Source organism: Asparagus officinalis, chromosome 1 (genome assembly GCF_001876935.1).
Source record: "Asparagus officinalis chromosome 1, Aspof.V1, whole genome shotgun sequence".
NCBI lineage: Eukaryota > Viridiplantae > Streptophyta > Magnoliopsida > Asparagales > Asparagaceae > Asparagus > Asparagus officinalis.
In genome coordinates this window covers 120,704,137-120,725,433 of record NC_033794.1, presented here as the reverse complement: position 1 = coordinate 120,725,433, position 21,297 = coordinate 120,704,137, and the positions used below count along the sequence as shown (strand labels likewise).

Genomic DNA, 21,297 nt, shown 5'->3' with positions numbered 1-21,297 from the left:
CACCAATCCCTTCAGACACCCGATACAAGTTATCTCCACACTTCTTCTCTACTAGGATGAGCTTCTTACCATGGTATATAGTATGGTTTATAGTGATGACTTCTTTTGTGCATTTTGGCTTGATACCCTACAGGGTCAAGCACCCCTAATAATATCAGATTTTGTCTTGCCTTTAGAACTAACCAAACATTTGCAAGGCGACAATGCTCCTCTTCTTCTTGCCACCACCCTTGATGTCACATCTCGTGCCATCCGCCCTTTAGATAGTCTCCTTGACTCCTTACACAGAGTCAAACAGACTTATATGGGAAAAAATATGTGTCGATGTTCACAATCCAATACCCAAACCACCACAAGAAGTGTTGTTTCTGGAAAGGAGAATTTTAAAAAATAGGCCAGCTCTGATAAATATTTAGCAAAGTCGATCGTTTTGCTAAAAATTTAGCAAAATCGACTTTTTTTGGCTAACTCACCAAAGCTGGTAAAAAAAAGGTCGATTTTGCTGTATTTTGTTTTTGAAACACATGAGACTAGTAGTCTGATGTGTTTAATGGTCGCTAATCACGCCTTAAGTAAATCGAGAAAAACCCACGGGACTAGTAGTCCCATGGATTTTTTTCTACACAATAATAACCCCTGCATTGGTGCTCTGCTCAAGCTGGCACATGTACTCAACGGATGTGATGAAGCTGATTGAAATGACCTCCAATCTTAATCCCCATCCTAGTTCATCCTCTAGAAAATCAGATAAAGAGGCACCACATTGTAATAATTTGCTTGATTTTTGCAACTCAATCCAACCACTAAGATTAATACTCCCCTCTTGACCTCCGTGCTCTACTCTCCCTCCCCCTCCCCCCCTCCTCCCCTCCCTCTCCCTCCTCCTCCCTGCGGCTTTCCAACTGGCGAAGAAAGAAGAAGAAGTGGTGGTGATGGAGATGATGATGATGATGGTGGTGGTGAGGGGGGGGGGGAGAAGAAGAAGATGGTGATGATGGAGGGGAGAGGGGTTGTTAAGAAGAAGAAGAAGAAGAAGTAGTGGTGGTGGTGATGGAGGGAGGAGGGAGAGAAGATGGTGATGGTGGTGGAGGGAGAAGAGGGCGTTGTTACCGTGCAGAAAAAACCCACACGACTACTAGTCTCCTGGGTTTTTTTCAATTTGCTTAGGGCGTGATTAGCAGTCACTAAACAAATAGGACTATTAGTTCTGTGTGTTTCGAAAATAAAATTCAGCAAAACCGACTTCTTTTTAGCTAGCTTTGGTCAGTTGACCAAAAAGAGATCGGTTTTGCTAAATATTTAGCAAAATAATCGGTTTTGCTAAATACTTATTAGAACTAACATATTTTAAAAAATTCTCCTTTCTGGAAACTAACAATACTTTTACTCATTGAATTTTATCCTTTGGAACCGCCAACGCATCATCTAGTTGACTTTTCATAATACTCATTGCATATGATGATTGGGCTATAGTCCAATCCTCCGTCTTTTGCCGCATCAGCCACGCTTATCGTTTGAAGCAGTCTTTCTTAACATGACTCTTCCTTTGGCAAAGTAACACCACGTAGCCTGTGAATTTGTCCTACTTGAAGATCTCCTCCCGCTCATATCTACTACCAACCCAGCACCTGACTCATCACCAACATTCGGTCATCAGTAAAACTTCTGCATAAGAAGTGTCGCTTGAACACCATCCATGGAGATTGTCTCCTTGCCTACAACACTGTATTTTAGATGTTGATAATCCCCGGAAGAGAGTTTAGGAAAATCATCGCATTCTCCACATCTTCAAGATCTGACCTTATTGCCGCTAACTTGGTCTTGATCTTGTTGAAGGTGCTCACATGCTCCAACACGGTGTACCTTTATTCATCTGTAGTCCATAGAACTGCTGCTTCCAGTACAAGTTGGTGAATAAATTCTTGGCCACGTACAACTTCTCAAGTTTTTTTTCACATCCTAATAGTGGTTTTCTCACCTCAATCCAGTTGTTCGCCACTTCACAAATAAAAAAGAGTCAAACCGTACTCTGCACCTTCTAATCCATCTTCACCAAGTCACCACTTGTCATCTTTTGTCGAATTATTATTAACTCCTAGCAAAGCTTGGTCTAGATAGTGTTGAATCAAGATTGCCTCCGTCCTTTTTTTGCCAAAGTTAAATGTCCCTCTTACCATCAAACTTCTTAATCTTAGTCTTCATCACTGTTTTAAAAAACCTCCGCCTACTCCGCTTAGGTGTACGCCTAGACCTAGGCGGTACCTAGGCCGCCTAACTAGCGCCTAGCGCTTAGGCGGTATTTAGGCTGCCCACCTAGATTTTACGAGCATTTAGGAGAGCATTGTTTGCTTACGTAGATTGCACCCTGTAGGTTTGATTGTGATTTTATGTGTCGTAGCCTACACGTCCTCCAAACTCCATTAACCTCCAAATATGAACACCTCCACTACCTCTCCAACCTTCAGCAAAACCTCATCGACCACTACTTAAATGAAGAAAGAAAAAAAAAACGCCCAGAAAACGCTTAGGCGTCCGCCTAGGCGACTAAGCGCTGGGTGCCAAGTCCGACGCCTAGAAGCGCCCAACGTGTAATGTAACATTGGTCTTCATCACTAAAGAAATTTCTATTTCCACGCCGCAAGATTGAACCTTTTCCTAAAGATGAAACCGCTGCTAATTGACCGTGCTCTGGTTCCAGATTGATTCTTTCAAATAAAATTCAATCATCAATCTAAGTCCAACTAGGATTACCTGAAATACAAGGATAAATCCTAACTGTGGACATCCATAGTAGTTTCAAAATCGGTCAGTAATGTGGTGATGGTGCCCCATTTACTTGTTCCATATTGGGAATTTACAAAAGTGTGGATGTATTTATAAGGAGGGGAATCTAGTGTAAAAGTGCCTAGTATTCTGGTGGTGGTTTGAGTCTCACGTATTGTACTCATTGAGTCTCAATACAAAACAAATTACTCATTGGCATTTTTAACAAATCAAATGAATAGCGTCATCCAAACCCTCCAATGGCTTTTCAGGTCACATTCTTGAAATCAATACGAACAATGATCCCCCCTTACTATGCAAAAATTACTCATTGGTATATATCATAATATTTCTTTCATAAAGAGGGCTTCATCAACTTCAGCAGACCCAAATACCCATCCATAATCAAACCTTCAGAAACTTTGGACATGCATTAATTTCCTTGCGACGCCCCAAGTTAAAAATTCGAGAAATGTTATAAGATTACGCTCCCAACTCAATCAGAAGTTAATACTCCCAATACAAATTAATCCAGCCATATAAAAGCACGTAATACTACCATCGCAATGTATGAGATCTGAGCGAAGAGAATCATACCTTCAGAGTGGAGAAGGACTTGCTCCGACGAAAGGGTCTCAATGGCAGCTGAAGAGAAATCGAAGAGATCATACAGCAACGCAAACAACCCCTTTGAAGGGATCAAAGTTGGGCTTTGAACTTGCTTAGTTTTGAGCAGGTCTGCGCTAAATACCGAAAGAGCCAATAAAACAAGGCAGAATGACAAATAATAAATTGTAGACTCTATTACTTAAAAAATGGAGTGTTCTTTACTCCAAAGTAAATAAATAAAAATGAAGTGCTCTGTTCGAAAAAAATGATGGTCAACACCATTGCATGCGGAAGCCCACGTGCTCATCTCATGACATACACTAAAAGTTGAATTTTTTTTTTTTTTGGGATAAATTGAGAAATATGTCATATGTACTAGTGTCCAATTGCAAATAGATCCTCTATTTTTGTTGTTGCACATATAGCTCTAGAGTGAATTCTATTCAATTCTTATATCTATTTTTGTTGTTGCATATATAACTCCAGAGTGAATTTTATTCGATTCTGTTATTCTCGGGAGGTCTATATGCTAAAAACAATTTTCTCTGAAGCTAAAAAACTCAGAAAAAAATTCACTAAAGCCTGAAGGGGTCTATCATTAACAATAAAACTATAAGTGGTCTACGCAAAAATTGGGTGATAGTGTAGACGTCTCTATCTACAGTTGCTACTTCAAGGTTCTCGATAGACTTAAGTTATAGAACATAATAATTTTCTTTTTTCTTGTGCGACATTTCATCAAACACCTTTATTGCATCCAACTGCCTTGAAGTGCCAAAACCCTAACCCTAACCTCCAATTCTGCATCAGCCCTTTCTTCGGCCCCACACCTCCAGCTTTGCTAGCGGGCACCTGCACCTCGCTCGAAATAACAGCACAGACCGACCATTAACCGACACCATCTTTCTCAGCTCGGCATGTAGAACCTCATTATGGGGTCCTCTCTTGCTGCCCACCTTTCCACGGTAGATCTTAGATCTCCTTCTACTCCTTTTCTCCCTCACGCAATCCTCGGTCTAAATCTGGACACCGAACTTTAGTGCCTTCTTCAATCCCTTGCACCTAGGATTTTTGCACTTGTGGGAGCAGAATAAGGAGATTCTGAGGAGGGGTGGAGGAGGAGGAGGAGGAAGGAGAGAGGGTTTGTGGATGAGGTTAGAATTACTTGGGAGAGGACTCAGAGGAGGCGAGAGACAGAGGAGAGGATGAGGAAGGAGCAGGAGCAAAGGATGAGGGAATGAGGATCAGGAGGTCAAGGGTGGTAGCGGGGGAGGAGTGATTGCAGCGGGAGGAGAAGGATGTGAGATTGCTATGGTTAAGGGTGCTTGGATTTTCAAATGAGGATAGGGGATGAAGAGGAGAAAGAAGACATGAGCATTTTGATGGAAGAGAGATAATAGTGATTTTGAGGAGGAGTAAAGTTAGGTTTTGGGTAAAATACATATAAAATTGGGCTAAAGATGAGCTGGAGGGGCTGGGGCATAATTTTTTAATAATTGAGGGCTTAAGCACATTGGTAAAGTAAGAGGGGCTGGGTCACATAGGCTTCTCAAATTTGGGGCATTAACATAATTTTTCCTAAAAATATGTATTATGGACCGGGGTGGATCAGGCTGTGCTAACCTAATTCTCTGACCTTGTGTCTAGGACTAGACTCAGCCCGGCTCTTACCCGGATATATCATGGGTTAAGTCGGGCCCCACCTACTACGGGTCGGGCTGGATCTTGACCCAAGTCGAGCTGGGCCGGATTAGCCCGCGGGTCGACCCGACCCACGCCCTACCCTAAGTGCACATGTCCAATTTCAAATTCGTGTAAAGTCAAAATATTCTAGCTAGTATTTTTCCTGAAAGAATAAAGTTGTAAATGATGTTTGTAGATAGAATTGTAATTTTTAATATGTTTTCTACTAGCATTCAAATGCAAATATTAAAAATTCAAAATAAAAAGATTGTTCTCTGAAAATGACAAAAAAAATAAAATGGGCATATCTTTAGAATGATCGAGAGCATCCAGAGTCAAAAGCCACGTACGTTCACAAGCTAGTGACCATGGAAATAATTTGGTGGCCGTCATATTTGAGCTCAAACCTAAACATAAATAATTGCTTTAAGACTTTAAAAATCCCTATTTTATGGAAGCTATTGCTTAAGTCTTTAAATATCCCTTTTTTATGGAAACAATGGCCGCAAGATTTAGTCTTGCATCAAATACTGCAGCTCTGTCATCCTTCACATCGCCACTGCGCCCCAAAACCCCATCTCTTCTCTTCAAATCCCGAGCTCTGAACGAGCGCAAGAGGTCGGAGTTGCGATTGTTTTCTGTGATGGGTTCCTCTGCTTCTTCTCAGAAACCAGAACAAGCCCAAGGTTCGATTTTTATTTTTATTTTTTATTTTTTGCTTTTTTTTTGGATGTGGTATCATTTGGTGATGATAAAGGCAATCCTGTTGATGATTTCTTCATCAAGTTTAGATTTTGTCGTTGTAGCAGCAACAAAATTGCGGTTCTAGCTAAGGAGTTAGGATTAATCACTGACAAGTTCAATTTAGTGGGCTAAATGCAGTTTTCTTTGGTGTTTTGAGGATTGCGCAATGATTTTTGTTCTGTGTTCACAGAAAGCGATTTTAATTTGGATGTTGGACCCTAAAAAATAGATATTTGGAATTCGAGGTCAGACAATACTTAAAACTAATTAGATCTTCTTAAAGTACATTAGACATCATATGGAGGTGGAGGATCATAATATCTCTTTTATGAAGGATGACGAAAGTACTGGTTTGTAAGAACAAACTTCATGTGTACTCACCAATCTTCATCGTTTCCTATTTTACATTGTGTATTATACATTTACATATATGTTGTATCGTGGAAGGAAATAATTCTTCCAAAAAATGTTTATCCAACTTGCATATCCATGTGGAGTGTGAAAAACCCAAAAGTAAGTTAGCATCTTCAAATTGCAGGGTGTAGAAACGGGAACGATGGCGATGAAGTTCAAACAAATTGACGAAGGGAACATTTTGGAGGCTGTATGATCGATCGCGATGACTTCGGCGATCGACCGGAAACATGCACGAGTACAGGGTGTGTTTCTGCACTCCGGCCAGTCGACCGCCGCGGTCGATCGCCAAACCTTGTAATCGATTTTTGGTTTCTGTCGTTTGCCACGGTCGACCGCGACTTTATCGGCAGTCGATCGCGAGTCGGGTTTAGGCCTGGACTTGGTTTCCTGTTCTGTTTGGGTTTGTGTTTTGATATATATTAAAACGCGATTTTAAGGTTTTATATTGATCAGAATTTGTTCTGAATTGAGAGGGATAAAGGGGTGATTTTGAGCTTTCTTGTGAGAGCAAATTGGTGAGAGTTGAGAGCTTTGTTTGAGAGATTAATTTTAGGGTTTGAGTTTTGTGTTCTCTCTAATGGTGAAAACCCCTCTCCTTCTTATCTCGTTGACGTAGGCAACTTGCCGAACCACGTAAATCTACTGTTTTGAGTTTGTGCTATTATTTTTGATTTGATTCTGTGTGTGCCTTCTCTCTCGGCAACTTTGTGGATTCCGTTGTGCCGCCGCACTACAAGTGGTATAAGAGCTTCGGGCTACGCTTGGGGTTTGGTGGAGAAGTAGATGGCTTTGGAAGCTCTTCTAGGGTTTCAATTGGAGATAAATGTGAGATCTTTTTTGTAAAAAATCTATCTTTTATCAATTTGGATCTATTCTTCAGTTTGTTCCGTATTAGTTTGTTGGTGTTTTGAGGAAAATGGATGGGAAAGAAGATGCATCGGGTGTTGAGAGTGGTACTTCTGACGTGAAGACCATTCAAAGTTTGAATATTCACTTTACAAAGATCGATGTGGAGAACTTTAATGGCACAAACAACTTTGGTTTATGGAGATGTGAGGTTTTGGATGAGTTGAACGCGTAAAATTTGGAGGATACTTTAGAATTGGATGGCAAACCGGATGATATTGAAGAAAGGTTTGAAAAAAGACGAATCAGACGACGTGTGGAGTTATTGGGTCTTGTTTAACACAGGATCTAAAATATGATGTGATCAATGAAACATCTGTAAAGAAGATTTGGGAGATTTATGAAAGCAAGTATTTGATAAAGAGTGTTGAAAATCGTTTGCATTTGAAGAGGAGATTTTATCGTTTCCAGTTAAAGAAGGGAATCTCAATTGGTGATCACATGAACAGCTACACGAAACTTCTTGCGGATTTGTCGAATGTGGATGTTATGATCGAGGATGAGGACAAGACATTGTTGTTGTTAAGTTCCTTTCCAGATGAGGAATATGAGACATTCGTTCTAATCCTAATCAATGAGAATGTGTCCCTTTCGTAGAGTGAGGTTACCACTGTTCTTGTGAATTATCAGCGAAGGAAGAAAGATAAGGAGTCTTCAAACGACACAATAGCAGAGGCATTGACCGTAAGAGGGAAAAGTCCAAATCGAAAGAATTGGAAGTCGCAGTCTAGAGTAAGACATCCTACAGTTGGCAAAGATCAGTGTACTTGGTGTAAAGAGACTGGTCATTAGAAGAAAGATTGTCTAAAGCTCAACGAATAGATGAAGAACAAGCAGAAGGGAAAAGAGAAACAACCATCATCGGAAGCAAACATCGTCGAATCGGATGGTAATATTTTTGATTTATCTATTTTTTCACTGTCTATCAGTCCTACAGGTTGCTATTCGGAGGAATCCGAATGAATGTTGGATAGTGGTGCAACCTATCATGTGTGTCCTAAAAAGAAATAATTTTTTAGTTTTGAGAAGCTGGATGGTGGTATGGTATACATGGGTGATAACCGTGCATGCCAGATCATTAGAATAGGTAAAATTTGTATCAAAATGTATGCTGGGATAGTTAGAGAGTTACATGGTGTGAGATATGTTCCTTCCTTGAGGAAGAACCTGATCTCGATTGGAGTTTTAGCTGGAAAGGGTCTGAAAGTTCGTATTGAGGACGCGGTTCTCGAGATTGTGAGAGGCTCTCGTATTGTGATGAAGGATGTCAGGAGGAGTAACTTGTACTACTTGATTGGAAATACGGTTACATGTGAAGAACTGGCGACTTCTATTGATTTGATTAGACTACGACATTTAAGGCCGAGCCATTCCAGTATTGATTGGAGAAAGGTGCATTGACCTGCAGTTTGAAGTCCAGTGAATATTTTGATATAAGCAAGAAGACCGAGGTAAAGTTTGGCATTTCTATTCATCGAGCTAAGGGTCTTCTAGATGGAGTTCACGTAGGCGTTTGGGGACCTTCTAAGGAGGCATCATTAGGAGGTAATAGATATCTGGTTTTCTTTGTTGATGACTGTTCTAGGCAATTTTGAGTTGCAACTACGTGCCGTTTGAGTAAAGTCCTAGTAGTCTTCAACTGATGGAATAAGTGTATAGAGACTAAGACAGACAAAAAAGGCAAAGTACTCCGTTCTGATTTTGGTAGGAAGTACAAGAAGGAACTGTTTTTGTATTTGTGTCGTGCTCAGGGCATTTTGAGACACTTTGATGGAAGAGAAATCTTGGGGCAACTAGATGGGGTGGTAAATTTGAAGAACCGTGCCTTGCTGGAGAAGGAACGGTGTTTGTTGTCAAGTAGAAGTTTGTAGAAGAGGTTCTAGGCTGAGACTTTGACATATTCGAGCCATATTATTTACTGGTTGCCCTCTGCTGTAATTGGAGGTAAAACTCCATTGGATAGTTGGTCTGGTAGTGTCACTTTTGATGAGGCTTCGATGATGGAGCCTATTAACTCTCAACAGGTGGAGAGTTTTAGACAGATCATAGATGTATCGTAACGGGTGGAGAGTGATGTCACTTCACGTTTGATAGAGATTACTCCTTATTCTCCAGATCATTCTGTATTATTTGGTATTCCAGCTGAGGTGACACAGTTTGGGGATCAGATAGTTGATGTTGATACAGATGATGAGTTTGAGGATCAGGAACTGGAGGTTCAGGATCAAATTTCGAGTGCAGCGGGTGGATACAGCTCAAATTTGGCTATGGTTGGTAATTGTATTTCTTTTACATATAGAGTTGAGGGGTTAAGCTCCAAGACAGAGTTGGTAGGGAGAGATGCAAGTTTAGAAGAGAGTTTGTCTTTGCACTTTGAGGCCAACAGGGGCGTGATCAGCTGTAGATTGGTTAGTGTTGATGATCGAAAGGTTGGTGAAGGATTGAGAATTCTTCTAGTTGATTGAGGTCGTTTGCGACCATTTGGATGAACTACGTGAGCCTTGATTCCTTAGGCAAGATGATACTTAGACAGTCATTTTGATGCAACCGGTTTGATGAGTTGATACTGATATTTAGAGTTTGTTCGCATTCTCATTTGGTTCTCAACTTGTTGTGAATTGTTCCACTTCGTACTTGACGTAACAAGTGAGACGTTTGATTTGGTTGGTGTCAGCTCAGTTTTGGAAAAACTTCATTGAGGTGGAGAATTGTAGAAACGGAAACGACGACGACGAAGTTCAGGCAAATTGACGAAGGGAACATTTTGGAGGCCGTATGGTCGACCGCGATGACTTCGGCAGTCGACCGGATGTGGAGAAGAATTGGAAAAAGCAGATTTTTCGTCATAAGTCGACTCATGCACAGGCATAAGTCGACTTATGGTAAGTCGACTTATGTTGGTGCATGAGTCGACTTACGTTCTGCTCTGGATTGTTGGTTTTTTGCTCTGCCAAGTCGACTTATCAGGTCTGATAAGTCGACTTATGATCTCTTCTCCAGTTGCTGTTTTTCGCTCTGCCAAGTCGACTTATGCAGACTGATAAGTCGACTTATGACGGGTTTTTTGGAAAGTTCAGGTTCCTATTTGCAGTCTGTTTGGGTTTCTGTTTTGGTATAAATACCAATACGATTTGAGGGTTTTGTGAGGAGAGTTTTGGGGTTTTGGAGCACAGAAAAAGAGAGATCTTTCTGAGCTATTTGTTAGGGTTATTGGTTGAGAGATTGAGAGATTTGTTGGTGAGATTAGTTGGTTCGTTTGAGCGATTTGTAATCTCAATTTGTACTCTCCTTCTCTATTAGTGAAAACCCAACCCCTTCTTGCCCCGTGGACGTAGGCAATTTGCCGAACCACGTAAAACCTTGGTGTTTGTGTTTTGTTTGGTCTTTCTCTCGGCGTTCGTTGGTTTGGTTTCTCAAAGCATCAGTCACAACAAGTGGTATCAGAGCACGGGCAACGCTTGGGCTATTTGGAGGAGTAGATCGCTTTGGAAGTTCATCTAGGGCTTCGTTTGGTGATAAAGGTGGGATCTTTTTTTGTAAAAATCTCGTCTTTTTCAGTTTGGATCTATTTCTCGTTTGTTTCCGCATTGGTTTGGTGGTGCCTTGAGGATTATGGCCGAGAAAGAAGGAGTTGTGGGCAGTACTTCCGGCGTGAAGACCGTCCAAAGCTTGAATATCCACTCAATGAAGATTGATGTGGAAAAGTTCAATGGCACAAACAATTTTGGACTTTGGCGATGCGAAGTCATGGATGCGCTCAACGCGCAAAATTTGGAAGATACGTTGGAGTTGGACGGGAAACCGGACAACATTGATGAGAAGGTTTGGAAAAAGATGAATCGAACGGCGTGTGGTGTGATTAGGTCTTGTCTCACTCAAGATCTAAAGTATGATGTGATCAATGAGACTTCTGCAAAGAAGATTTGGGAGATCCTTGAGAGCAAGTATTTGACCAAGAGTGTGGAGAATCGCTTGCATTTGAAGAGGAGGCTTTACCGCTTCCAGTTGAAGAAAGGAACCTCCATTGGTGATCACATGAACCACTACACGAAGCTTCTTGCGGATTTGGCGAATGTGGATGTTAAGATTGAAGATGAGGACAAGGCGTTGTTGCTATTGAGTTCCTTGCCTGACGAGGAATATGAGACCTTCGTTCTTACTCTTATTAATGGGAAGGCATCTCTTTCGTATAGTGAGGTCACCGCTGCACTTGTGAATTATCAGCTTCGAAAGAAGGATAAGGAGACTTCGTTTGAGCCGGTAGCGGGGGCGTTGGTCGCAAGAGCAAAGGGTCCAAACCGTAGTGGGAGGTCGCAGTCTAGAGGGGCACATCTTGGAGTTCGTAAGAATCAATGTGCCTTTTGCAAAGAAGATGGACATTGGAAAGCCGATTGCCCAAAGTTAGTTGATCGAGCCGGGAAGAATAAGGGAAAAGCTATTCAAGCTTCAGAGGCGAATGTTGTCAAGGCTAGTGGCAACGATTCAGATTCGGATTCTTCGGGCTACTCGTTATCTGCACTGCCGTCAGTTTGTGTTGCCTACTCTACAGAGTGGATATTGGATTCGGGTGCTACATACCACATTTGCCCTAGGAGGGATTGGTTCTCCAGCTTTCAGGAGTTGGAAAGAGGGGATTTCGTGCTCATGGGGAATGATCACAAATGCTCTATTGGTGGTATTGGTACTGTTCGGATCAGGATGAGTGACGGGGTGATTCGGGAGTTGGTTGGAGTGAGGTTCGTTCCTCAGTTGAAGAAGAACATCATTTCACTTGGAGCTTTGGAGGCAGCTGGCTATAGGGTGACCTTGGCGGATGCACGCTTGAAGGTTACATTTGGGTCCATGATTGTGATGAAGGGCGTCAGAAGAAGAAATTTGTATTATTTGCACGGAAGCACGGTGATTGATAGGGAAATGACGACTTCATCAGATTCGGCTAGACTGTGGCATTGTTTGGTGCTGGGGTATATGATTGGTAATACCGTGCATTGGTTGTTGAGGAGTGCTATGACCTGCAGATTGAAGTCCTGTGAGCACATTAGGATGAGCGAGACCGTGGTGGAGTTTGGCACTTCTATCCATCGAGCGAGGGGTCTTTTTGGAGGTGTTCAGTCAGGCATTTGGGGGCCTTCCAAGGAGGCATCATTGGGAGGTAATCGTATCTTGGTTTCCACAGTTGGTGATTGTTCTAGGCATTATTGGGTCGCGACCAGTTCCCGTTGGTGTAAAGTCCTAGAAGTCAACAACAATTGGAAGAAGTGTATTGGCAGAAAGGTAACTCATTGTTTCAGCTTTGGTAGGGGTCCTTTCTTGCGTTGGTGCCGAGCTCACGGCAATAGGAGACACTTCATTGGTGTGGAGACTTTGGGGCGACGAGATGAGATGACAGTTTCGATGGGTCGTTCCTTTCTGGAGGAGGATCGGCGTTTGATGTCGAGCATTGGCATTGGTGTGCGGGCTTCGACATATTTGGGTCATCTTATGCATAGGTCGCCGACTGCTGCTTTAGGAGTTATTAGATCTGGTGGAGCTGCTTCAGATTTTGGGTCGCGTCGGATATTTGGATACCCAGCATTTGGTCACATCGTGGATGTGAGATTGGATCCGATTGCGCGTTTGGGGTTCGGAGGCTCAGTTGATTATCGTTTGGGAGCTTCTGATTTTGTTCTGAGCAGGTATGTCACTTTTGACTCTCGGCAGGTGGAGAGTGTTGATCAGGTCATTTGGATATCGCAGCAGGTGGAGAGTGATGCTACTCCACGTTGGGTGGAGATTACTCCACATACTCCAGATCATACTGCGTCATTTGGGATTCCAGCTAAGGTGACACAGGTTGGAGATCATTTGGTTTTGGATGCAGATGATGGATTGGTTTTGGATTCAGTTGCAGCTGGTAGATATAGTTTGGATATGGCCATTGGTTTACCTCAGGTGGAGGTGTTTGATTTGTCTCAATTTGGGGTCATTGGGAATACTATCAGTTGCAGATCGTTTGGTGATATTGGAGAAGAGTTGCAGACTTTTCTATTTGATTGAGGGCCTTTGGAGGCCGTTTGGGTGAACTACGTGAAGGCTTGATTCCTTGGGCAAAGGATACGTAGGCAGTCATTTTGATGCAGCCGATTTGGTGAGCGACATCGACATTTGGGGTGAGTGTTCACACTCTCATTTGGGTCTCAGCATGTGAGGCATTTGTTTGGTTGGTGTCGGCTCAGTTTTGGGAAAACTTCGCCGAGGTGGAGAATTGTGGAGAAGAATTGGAAAAAGCAGATTTTTGGTCATAAGTCGACTCATGCACAGGCATAAGTCGACTTATGGTAAGTCGACTTATGTTGGTGCATGAGTCGACTTACGTTCTGCTCTGGATTGTTGGTTTTTTGCTCTGCCAAGTCGACTTATCAGGTCTGATAAGTCGACTTATGATCTCTTCTCCAGTTGCTGTTTTTCGCTCTGCCAAGTCGACTTATGCAGACTGATAAGTCGACTTATGACGGGTTTTTTGGAAAGTTCAGGTTCCTATTTGCAGTCTGTTTGGGTTTCTGTTTTGGTATAAATACCAATACGATTTGAGGGTTTTGTGAGGAGAGTTTTGGGGTTTTGGAGCACAGAAAAAGAGAGATCTTTCTGAGCTATTTGTTAGGGTTATTGGTTGAGAGATTGAGAGATTTGTTGGTGAGATTAGTTGGTTCGTTTGAGCGATTTGTAATCTCAATTTGTACTCTCCTTCTCTATTAGTGAAAACCCACCCCCTTCTTGCCCCGTGGACGTAGGCAATTTGCCGAACCACGTAAAACCTTGGTGTTTGTGTTTTGTTTGGTCTTTCTCTCGGCGTTCGTTGGTTTGGTTTCTCAAAGCATCAGTCACAACAAGTGGTATCAGAGCACGGGCAACGCTTGGGCTATTTGGAGGAGTAGATCGCTTTGGAAGTTCATCTAGGGCTTCGTTTGGTGATAAAGGTGGGATCTTTTTTTGTAAAAATCTCGTCTTGACTTTGTCGACGGTCGACCGCGAGTCGGGTTTAGGCCTGGACTTGAGGCCTGAGCTTGGTTTTCTGTTCTGTTTGGATCTGTGTTTTAATATATATTGAAACACGATTTTAGGGTTTTATATTGATCAGAATTTGTTCTGAATTGAGAGGGAGGGATAAGGGGTGATTTTGAGCTTTCTTGTGAGAGCAAATTGGTGAGAGTTGAGAGCTTTGTTTGAGAGATTAATTTGAGGGTTTATGAGTGATTTGTAATCTTTATTTTGTGTTCTCTCTCTAATAGTGAAAAACCCTCCCCTTCTTGCCCCGTGGACGTAGGCAAGTTGCCGAACCACGTAAATCTCCTGTTTTGAGTTTGTGCTGTTATTTTTGATTTGATTATGTGTGTGCCTTCTCTCTCGGTAACTTTGTGGATTCCGCTGCGTCGCTGCACTACATAGGGGACTATAACAATGTCTTTGTGAACAAGACGATAATGCTTTACATTGTTATCGAGGCGCAAGGCGCAATGCGGGGAGCAAAGGCTCCTTACGCACACCATGTGCAAGATGCACAACGATGCGCACGCCTCACTGAATTGAGGCGTACAACTCAAACTAATATTTTTCAACATAAGACAAAAAAGCATATAAGCAACATGTTTATAAATTGTCACATAAAAAGACCAAGAAATATAATTTTACCTACTAAATCACGAAAAAGTCTTAATTAACATGCATAACATAAAGAAGTTCATAAGTTTTCACAAATCACAATGCAAGATAATCTCCAACATAAGCAAAAGTCTACGAAACAAAACAAGCAAGTAACAATTAAAAAATATGTATTTTCGTTTAAAATATGATATATGTATTTTTAAGTAACAATTAAGTGATTAAAAAAACATGACTGTTCATAATTTTTTTAAAATATGATATATGTATTTTTAAGTAACAATTAAGTGATTAAAAAAACATGACTGTTCATAATTTTCTAGTTAGCATTCTTAATTGCTATTTAGTAACAATTAAGTGATTAAAAAAACATGACTGTTCATAATTTTCTAGTTAGCATTCTTAATTGCTATTTACTAGTTAGTATGAAAAGATGGAGAATGGAGGTAACAATTACATATTTACATGTTCATAATTTTCTAGTTAGCATGTTAATTAGAAAAGGAAGTTACAATTAGGAAATAAGTATACTAAATTACTAATTACTGTTTTTTTTATGGGTTAAACATGAAAAGATGGAAAATAAATTAGCAACTAGCAAGAAAGAGTCTATTACATGATGTAAATATGTAATATGTAAAATATTTATAAAAAAACAGAAAAAATAGTCTATTATATGACGCAGATGTCAAGCGCACACGAGGCGCACACGAGGCACACGCCTCGTGTGTGTGCAGCGCCCCGCCTCTGGTGCAGGGTACAATTGTCCCAGGCCGTAGCGCCCCGCGCCCGAGGCGCACACATCAACAACAATGATGCTTTATCGTTGGAATCATTATAACTATAAGCAAGGTTTTAAATATCGCCCGACATGTCCGACATGTCCCCCGACATATCGGTTTGAGGGCTTGACCGACACGACATGGATGTTTTCAACTTGTATGTCGGTTTTCAGGGTCAAATCGGAAATATTAGGGTCATGTCGGGCATATCGGTCTACTTTTTAGCTTTAAAAAATCGGTCGATATGGTACTTTTTTTTAAGATCTGTTTTTTATTATCGGGTTTGGGTTTAGTGATAAATACTCAAACCCGTTTGACCCGTTCTCATGTTTAAGAGTTTCTTATGAACCCGATAGAAAGAATTTATGAACCTAAATTCATATATTATTTACTTTTTTATATGTTTAGCCTATAGAATTATAAAGTATGCTTATATTGAATTTATGAATGCTTAGATTACATTTAGGACATGATATTATACATATGCGCACTACTCGATATGGCAATCCGATATTTAGTCAATGTCCCCCGATATATCCCCGATTTCCGCTATCCGACATGAATTTCAGCCATCCGACATAAACCCGACATCCGACATTTAAAACTTTGACTATAAGATGGAAGATGATGAATCAGAATATTAGGATTGGGAAAGGAACATGAGAAATGTTGTAAACTACTATAGAAATCATAGGTTGGAGTGTCTGTTGTCATGTCTTCAAGCAAATCATAGGTTGGAGAATGCAGATTGTTTGAAATTCTATACTTCAAGCAAAGCCCGTTTTAACAATCTTTCTGGGATCAGAATAATGATGCACAAGTTGGATGGTATTAGTGGAGCAATTTGGCCTCCTAAACAATTCATTTAGATCAATCATCCATAGGAAACGATAAGCCTTCCTCTGATCTGATCTAAACCAATAACTATGGAGCAACAATATGATAAGCCTTCTACTGATCTGATCTAAACCAAGAATTATGGAGCAACAATATGACTATCGGAATCCATAGGTCTTCCACCATCTATGGACTAATGAAACCGTACTCACTCTAACTTGGACTAAACCGACAAGCGTGGCACGCCCCGCCCCGGAATCCCGGAGTCGGTACGCTACTAGATCTGATGGACTGACCTCACAAATCACCACATGTCTTTTCAGCACGTTTTGTCCTCACTCACGCGCTCCCTGGAAAACTTCCCAGGGGGTCACCCATCCTAGAATTTCTCCAGGCCAAACACGCTTAACTTTAGAGTTTCTAAGAGTTGGGTTCCCGAAAAGAAGATGCATCTTGGTGGTATGAGTATTCCAATTAAATCTATCAATACTAATCACATCACCCTCTCAAGGGTTGGGGTATTACAAACTCCCCCACTTAAACTCGCAACGTCCTCGTTGCGCCAAATCATATCATCCAAGATCGTACCATCCGTGTGAGATTCTAAAGGTGGCTCCTACGGCCTCAAGAGGTGGCTCCCGCCCTCTCGACGTAGCACTTTGCGCCGTATAGCATTTAGCTCTCACAATTCCGGTTGGCTTTGCTCTGATACCATTTGTCACGCCCCGCCCCGGAATCCCGGAGTCGGTAAGCTACTAGATCTGATGGACTGACCTCACAAACCACCACATGTCTTTTCAGCACGTTTTGTCCTCACTCACGCGCTCCCTGGAAAACTTCCCAGGGGGTCACCCATCCTAGAATTTCTCCAGGCCAAGCACGCTTAACTTTGGAGTTTCTAAGAGTTGGGTTCCCGAAAAGAAGATGCATCTTGGTGGTATGAGTATTCCAATCAAATCTATCAATACTAATCACATCACCTTCTCAAGGGTTGGGGTATTACAGACTAGAACATGGGTACTAACATCCAGTGGTGGAGCCAGGATTTTCGGCAGTGGGGCCCAAAATTGAAGATGATAAATGATAGAAAATAAATCAGGATAAGTTGTGATTGAAAATAAGCGACGGAGGTGCGGGTAATGCACACGTGTAAGGGCAGAGGGAATCAGGCGGATAAGATCCATGCAATCAATTCACAATCTGTTCACGACTCGTGAGAGGAAAAGAAGAGTTGAAAAAGTTTGAGGGATCCTATATTTTATCCCCTAGGATTTGTAAAATTATTAACCAAGTTGCCCCCTAATTTTTTTTTTCATTTTCAGAGTTCTTGTATATATACCCTGTATTATATTTTTATAACTATTCCTCAAATCTCGGTATATGTAAGACTACTCTCAAATCATCAACTATGAAAAAAAATACCCCCAAACAAACAAAATAGTAACTTTGATTGGTTAACTTGTAACCAAACTGTAAAGATATCTACCAAATAGTCAAATATTTATTCGTAATATCCAACAAATTTGTTTTATATTGTAAAATTGAGTGTTTTTCTTTTCAAAGTAGGTTACTTGGGAGATTGGTTTCCAAATATGATTTAAAGATTATATATGCAAAAATATATCTTTTTTTAATGCTTGGAGATTTTTATTTATTATTATTATTATTATTATTATTATTATTTTTTGGGGGGTGGGGGGGGGGGGCTTTTCTTTTCAAAGTAGGTTACTTGGGAGATTGGTTTCCAAATATGATTTAAAGATTATATATGCAAAAATATATCTTTTTTTAATGCTTGGAGATTTTTATTTATTATTATTATTATTATTATTATTATTATTTTTTGGGGGGTGGGACCAAAACTTGGACTTCAATACCACTTGTCGGAAAGAATCAAGCCTTTTTGGTAGTTTGATGGACCTAAATAAAAATTGGGAATCAAATCTAATTCAGAATGTTAGGCTATGAGGTATTAGCCTCAACTTTCTGATTAAGTTTATTATTCTTTTCTTTTCTTTCTAATATGAGACTATACTCACATATGCATTCCGTATAGATGAGATTTAAGGATTGAGTGGGAGTAGCAGTTAGGTTTTTATGAGATTTGATAAGAGATTTGATAAGAAAAATGGACAAAGTCAAAAATTTTGCACCATCATGTTGCATCACACTCAGTAAATCTGTATATTTTAAAATCAGGTTATTGCTTTCACATAATAGGCAAGCACTTCACATGTCATCTTCAAGAATTATCAAATATCCATTTCAAGTTAAAATGCAGTTATGGAATGGTATACGATTAAAGGCCAAGAGGAGCCAAAGTTCTAAACGAGAATCAAGTTAAAGTTTTCTACTCTTAATGCAGTTATGGAATGGTATACGTTTATAGGCCAAGAGGAGCCAAAGTTCCAAACGAGAATCGAGTTAAAATTTTCTATTCTTAACTAAATTAGAATTTCAAATAATCTACATTCTTCAAGCAAATCCAGTCTTAACCAGAATAGGATTTCGAACAAACTGAAAGTCTCCAAATAAAACAAATTCACTTCTAAATAAACTAAGATTTTTCATATCCTAACTAATGAAGATCTTACTACATTATGTCTGTGATTTCTGAAATTAACTAAATCTCAGAAGATGCTTTACAAAATAAACTAAAATGGAATATATCTCGTATCATATAGGAGCTTTTTTGAAATTTTGACAACCTAGATGGAAAATTTAAGGAGTTATCGTTGTCTCATGCTATGGCCCTTGGTGTCAATTCCTACAAGCCTCCACGGCATTCAAAGATGGCCCATTTAAGTCTCAAATATTCACAGCACAAGTGACGAGTGCTTCCTACTAACTAGAAGGAAAAAAAATCTGATATTATGCCTGTCCATCGCAAGTTGCAGATGAAAAAAATGAGTATTATCTAAACCTGGAGGTGATTTATTTACGTAAGTCAGCACAAGTTGCTTGTGGGAAACTGACTTCTGGAGGGCTTGGGCTTATCTCTTTGATGTCTGATTGGACAATTTACTTCAGCGAATATGTCGCAGAAGCAAAACCTTTAATTTGAGCGACGAATCTTGTTTCCTGTTTCAAGTTTGTCTATATATGTTGAATTAGAAAAAGCACTATTTTTGTAAGTTGCTCTAGCTTCCTCTGAGAGTAGGTTACTACTTCTGAATAAATAGTTATGGAGAAGGATCAGCTAGCTAACTTGGAGCAGGAACTTTTGCATGCTTCATGACCTTAATAAAGCTTTTTTATAGTGTTCATAGGAGACGCTAACTTCTTTCATAATTTAGCCTTTTTGACTTCTCCCCTGGTTTTCCTGATCTCCTTTGCATTTGTTATGCAGATGCAGGCCAATTAGATTATACTTCTATAAGTGACGAGGAGTGGAAGAAGCACCTAACAAAGGAGCAATATTATATTACTAGGCAAAAGGGTACAGAGAGGGCTTTCACTGGGTATGATCCCAAAATTTCCCTAATAGATGAGGGAGCTTATGTGCCATTTTCCCTTAAATTCAATACTGCTGCTTTTTTACGTGTTGGTTTAAACCTGTGATTTTATTTTCAGATCCAAGGCAAAATTTGATAGTGGGACTGGTTGGCCATATATATATATATATAAATGTATAGATGAGGGAGCTTATGTGCCATTTTCCCTTAAATTCAATACTGCTGCTTTTTTACGTGTTGGTTTAAACCTGTGATTTTATTTTCAGATCCAAGGCAAAATTTGATAGTGGGACTGGTTGGCCGTCCTACTATGAACCTATTGGAAACAATGTGAAATCAAAGCTAGACATGTCAATTATTTTTATGCCTCGAACCGAGGTTCTTTGTGCAAACTGTGATGCTCATCTCGGCCATGTCTTTGATGATGGACCACCACCAACAGGCAAAAGATATTGTATAAATAGGTTAGAAAAACTTTCTTTCTGATTTCTGATATACTGCATGATATGTTCTTTGGTTATGTTACTAGCTTACGTCTTGCTAAACTTCAATTCCTTCATCTTGTTTGCAGTGCATCTCTTAAACTGAAGCCTCAACGGTAGACAGGCTCGGGAATGGATTGAGCAATCTAGCGTGAATATTGGAAGGGCTTCTGTTGTGAGTGTTATATACATGTGTTGCTTGTGATTTCATGTAAACTCGTATGACGAAAATACTAGCTTTTGATGTATTCTCCTATGTTTGTATGGAATGGCTGGAAACTAAATGATATGGGCTGTTTCTTGTGACATTCAAATCTGTATTTCATTCATCTGTCGACATTTTGAGATCCTATAGCATCCGCAAACTGCACATTTGCATCAGGGCCCTGATTGACTATTGTGTTCATCAATGTGTGGTGCACTTAATTTTTTTTAAAGCTCAAAAGTAGATAGTATCCGAGTAAATGACGTCAAATTTGATGAGAACATTATCTTTAGCATCTACAATGGAACGGATCTGATGAATCATCGTCATCATCAGCATCACCATCAATGCCATCTTCCTCTTATCATTGTTGTAGTACCGTAACAAAATCTATGCAGGAGAAACAAATCATCATTAACGCCGTCTTCCTCTTATCATCGTCGTAGTACTGTAACAAAACCGACACAGGAAAAACAAATCCTCTTATCATCGTCGTAGTACTGTAACAAAACCGACACAGGAAAAACAAATATCAGTCGCATCATCATCAATGCCATCTTCCTCTTATCATCGTCGTTATACCGTGACAAAAACAAAACTAATGCAGGAAAAACAATACCAATCACATCGTTATCTTCAAAGCACCATGCGATTCTGATCATTCAACTGTAAGTGGTCTGATGTATAAAACTAAGAGTTTAAATCCGGAGGAAAGAGTCTACCAGTCTCTGGGTCCAAAATTGTTAAACATTTGTTTTTTTTTTTACCTCCCTAAC

General features: G+C 40.3%; 2 protein-coding genes across 2 annotated transcripts in view; one reads left to right on the top strand and one right to left on the bottom strand.

Annotated features, from left to right (window-relative positions):
* Positions 1-3,571, bottom strand: part of LOC109829213 (glutathionyl-hydroquinone reductase YqjG-like) — a 6,552-nt gene extending 2,981 nt beyond the window's left edge. Inside the window, exon 1 of the mRNA XM_020396370.1 lies at positions 3,361-3,571. Coding sequence (XP_020251959.1) covers positions 3,361-3,432 — 72 coding nt within the window. The 5' untranslated portion in view covers positions 3,433-3,571. The remainder of the gene's footprint in view (positions 1-3,360) is intronic.
* On the top strand, positions 5,446-20,697 carry LOC109829215 (peptide methionine sulfoxide reductase B1, chloroplastic). Its single transcript, XM_020396373.1, is given in 4 exon segments — positions 5,446-5,741; positions 19,729-19,840; positions 20,020-20,298; positions 20,406-20,697. Coding segments are annotated over 4 exon segments (618 nt in total). The 5' UTR covers positions 5,446-5,545; the 3' UTR covers positions 20,437-20,697.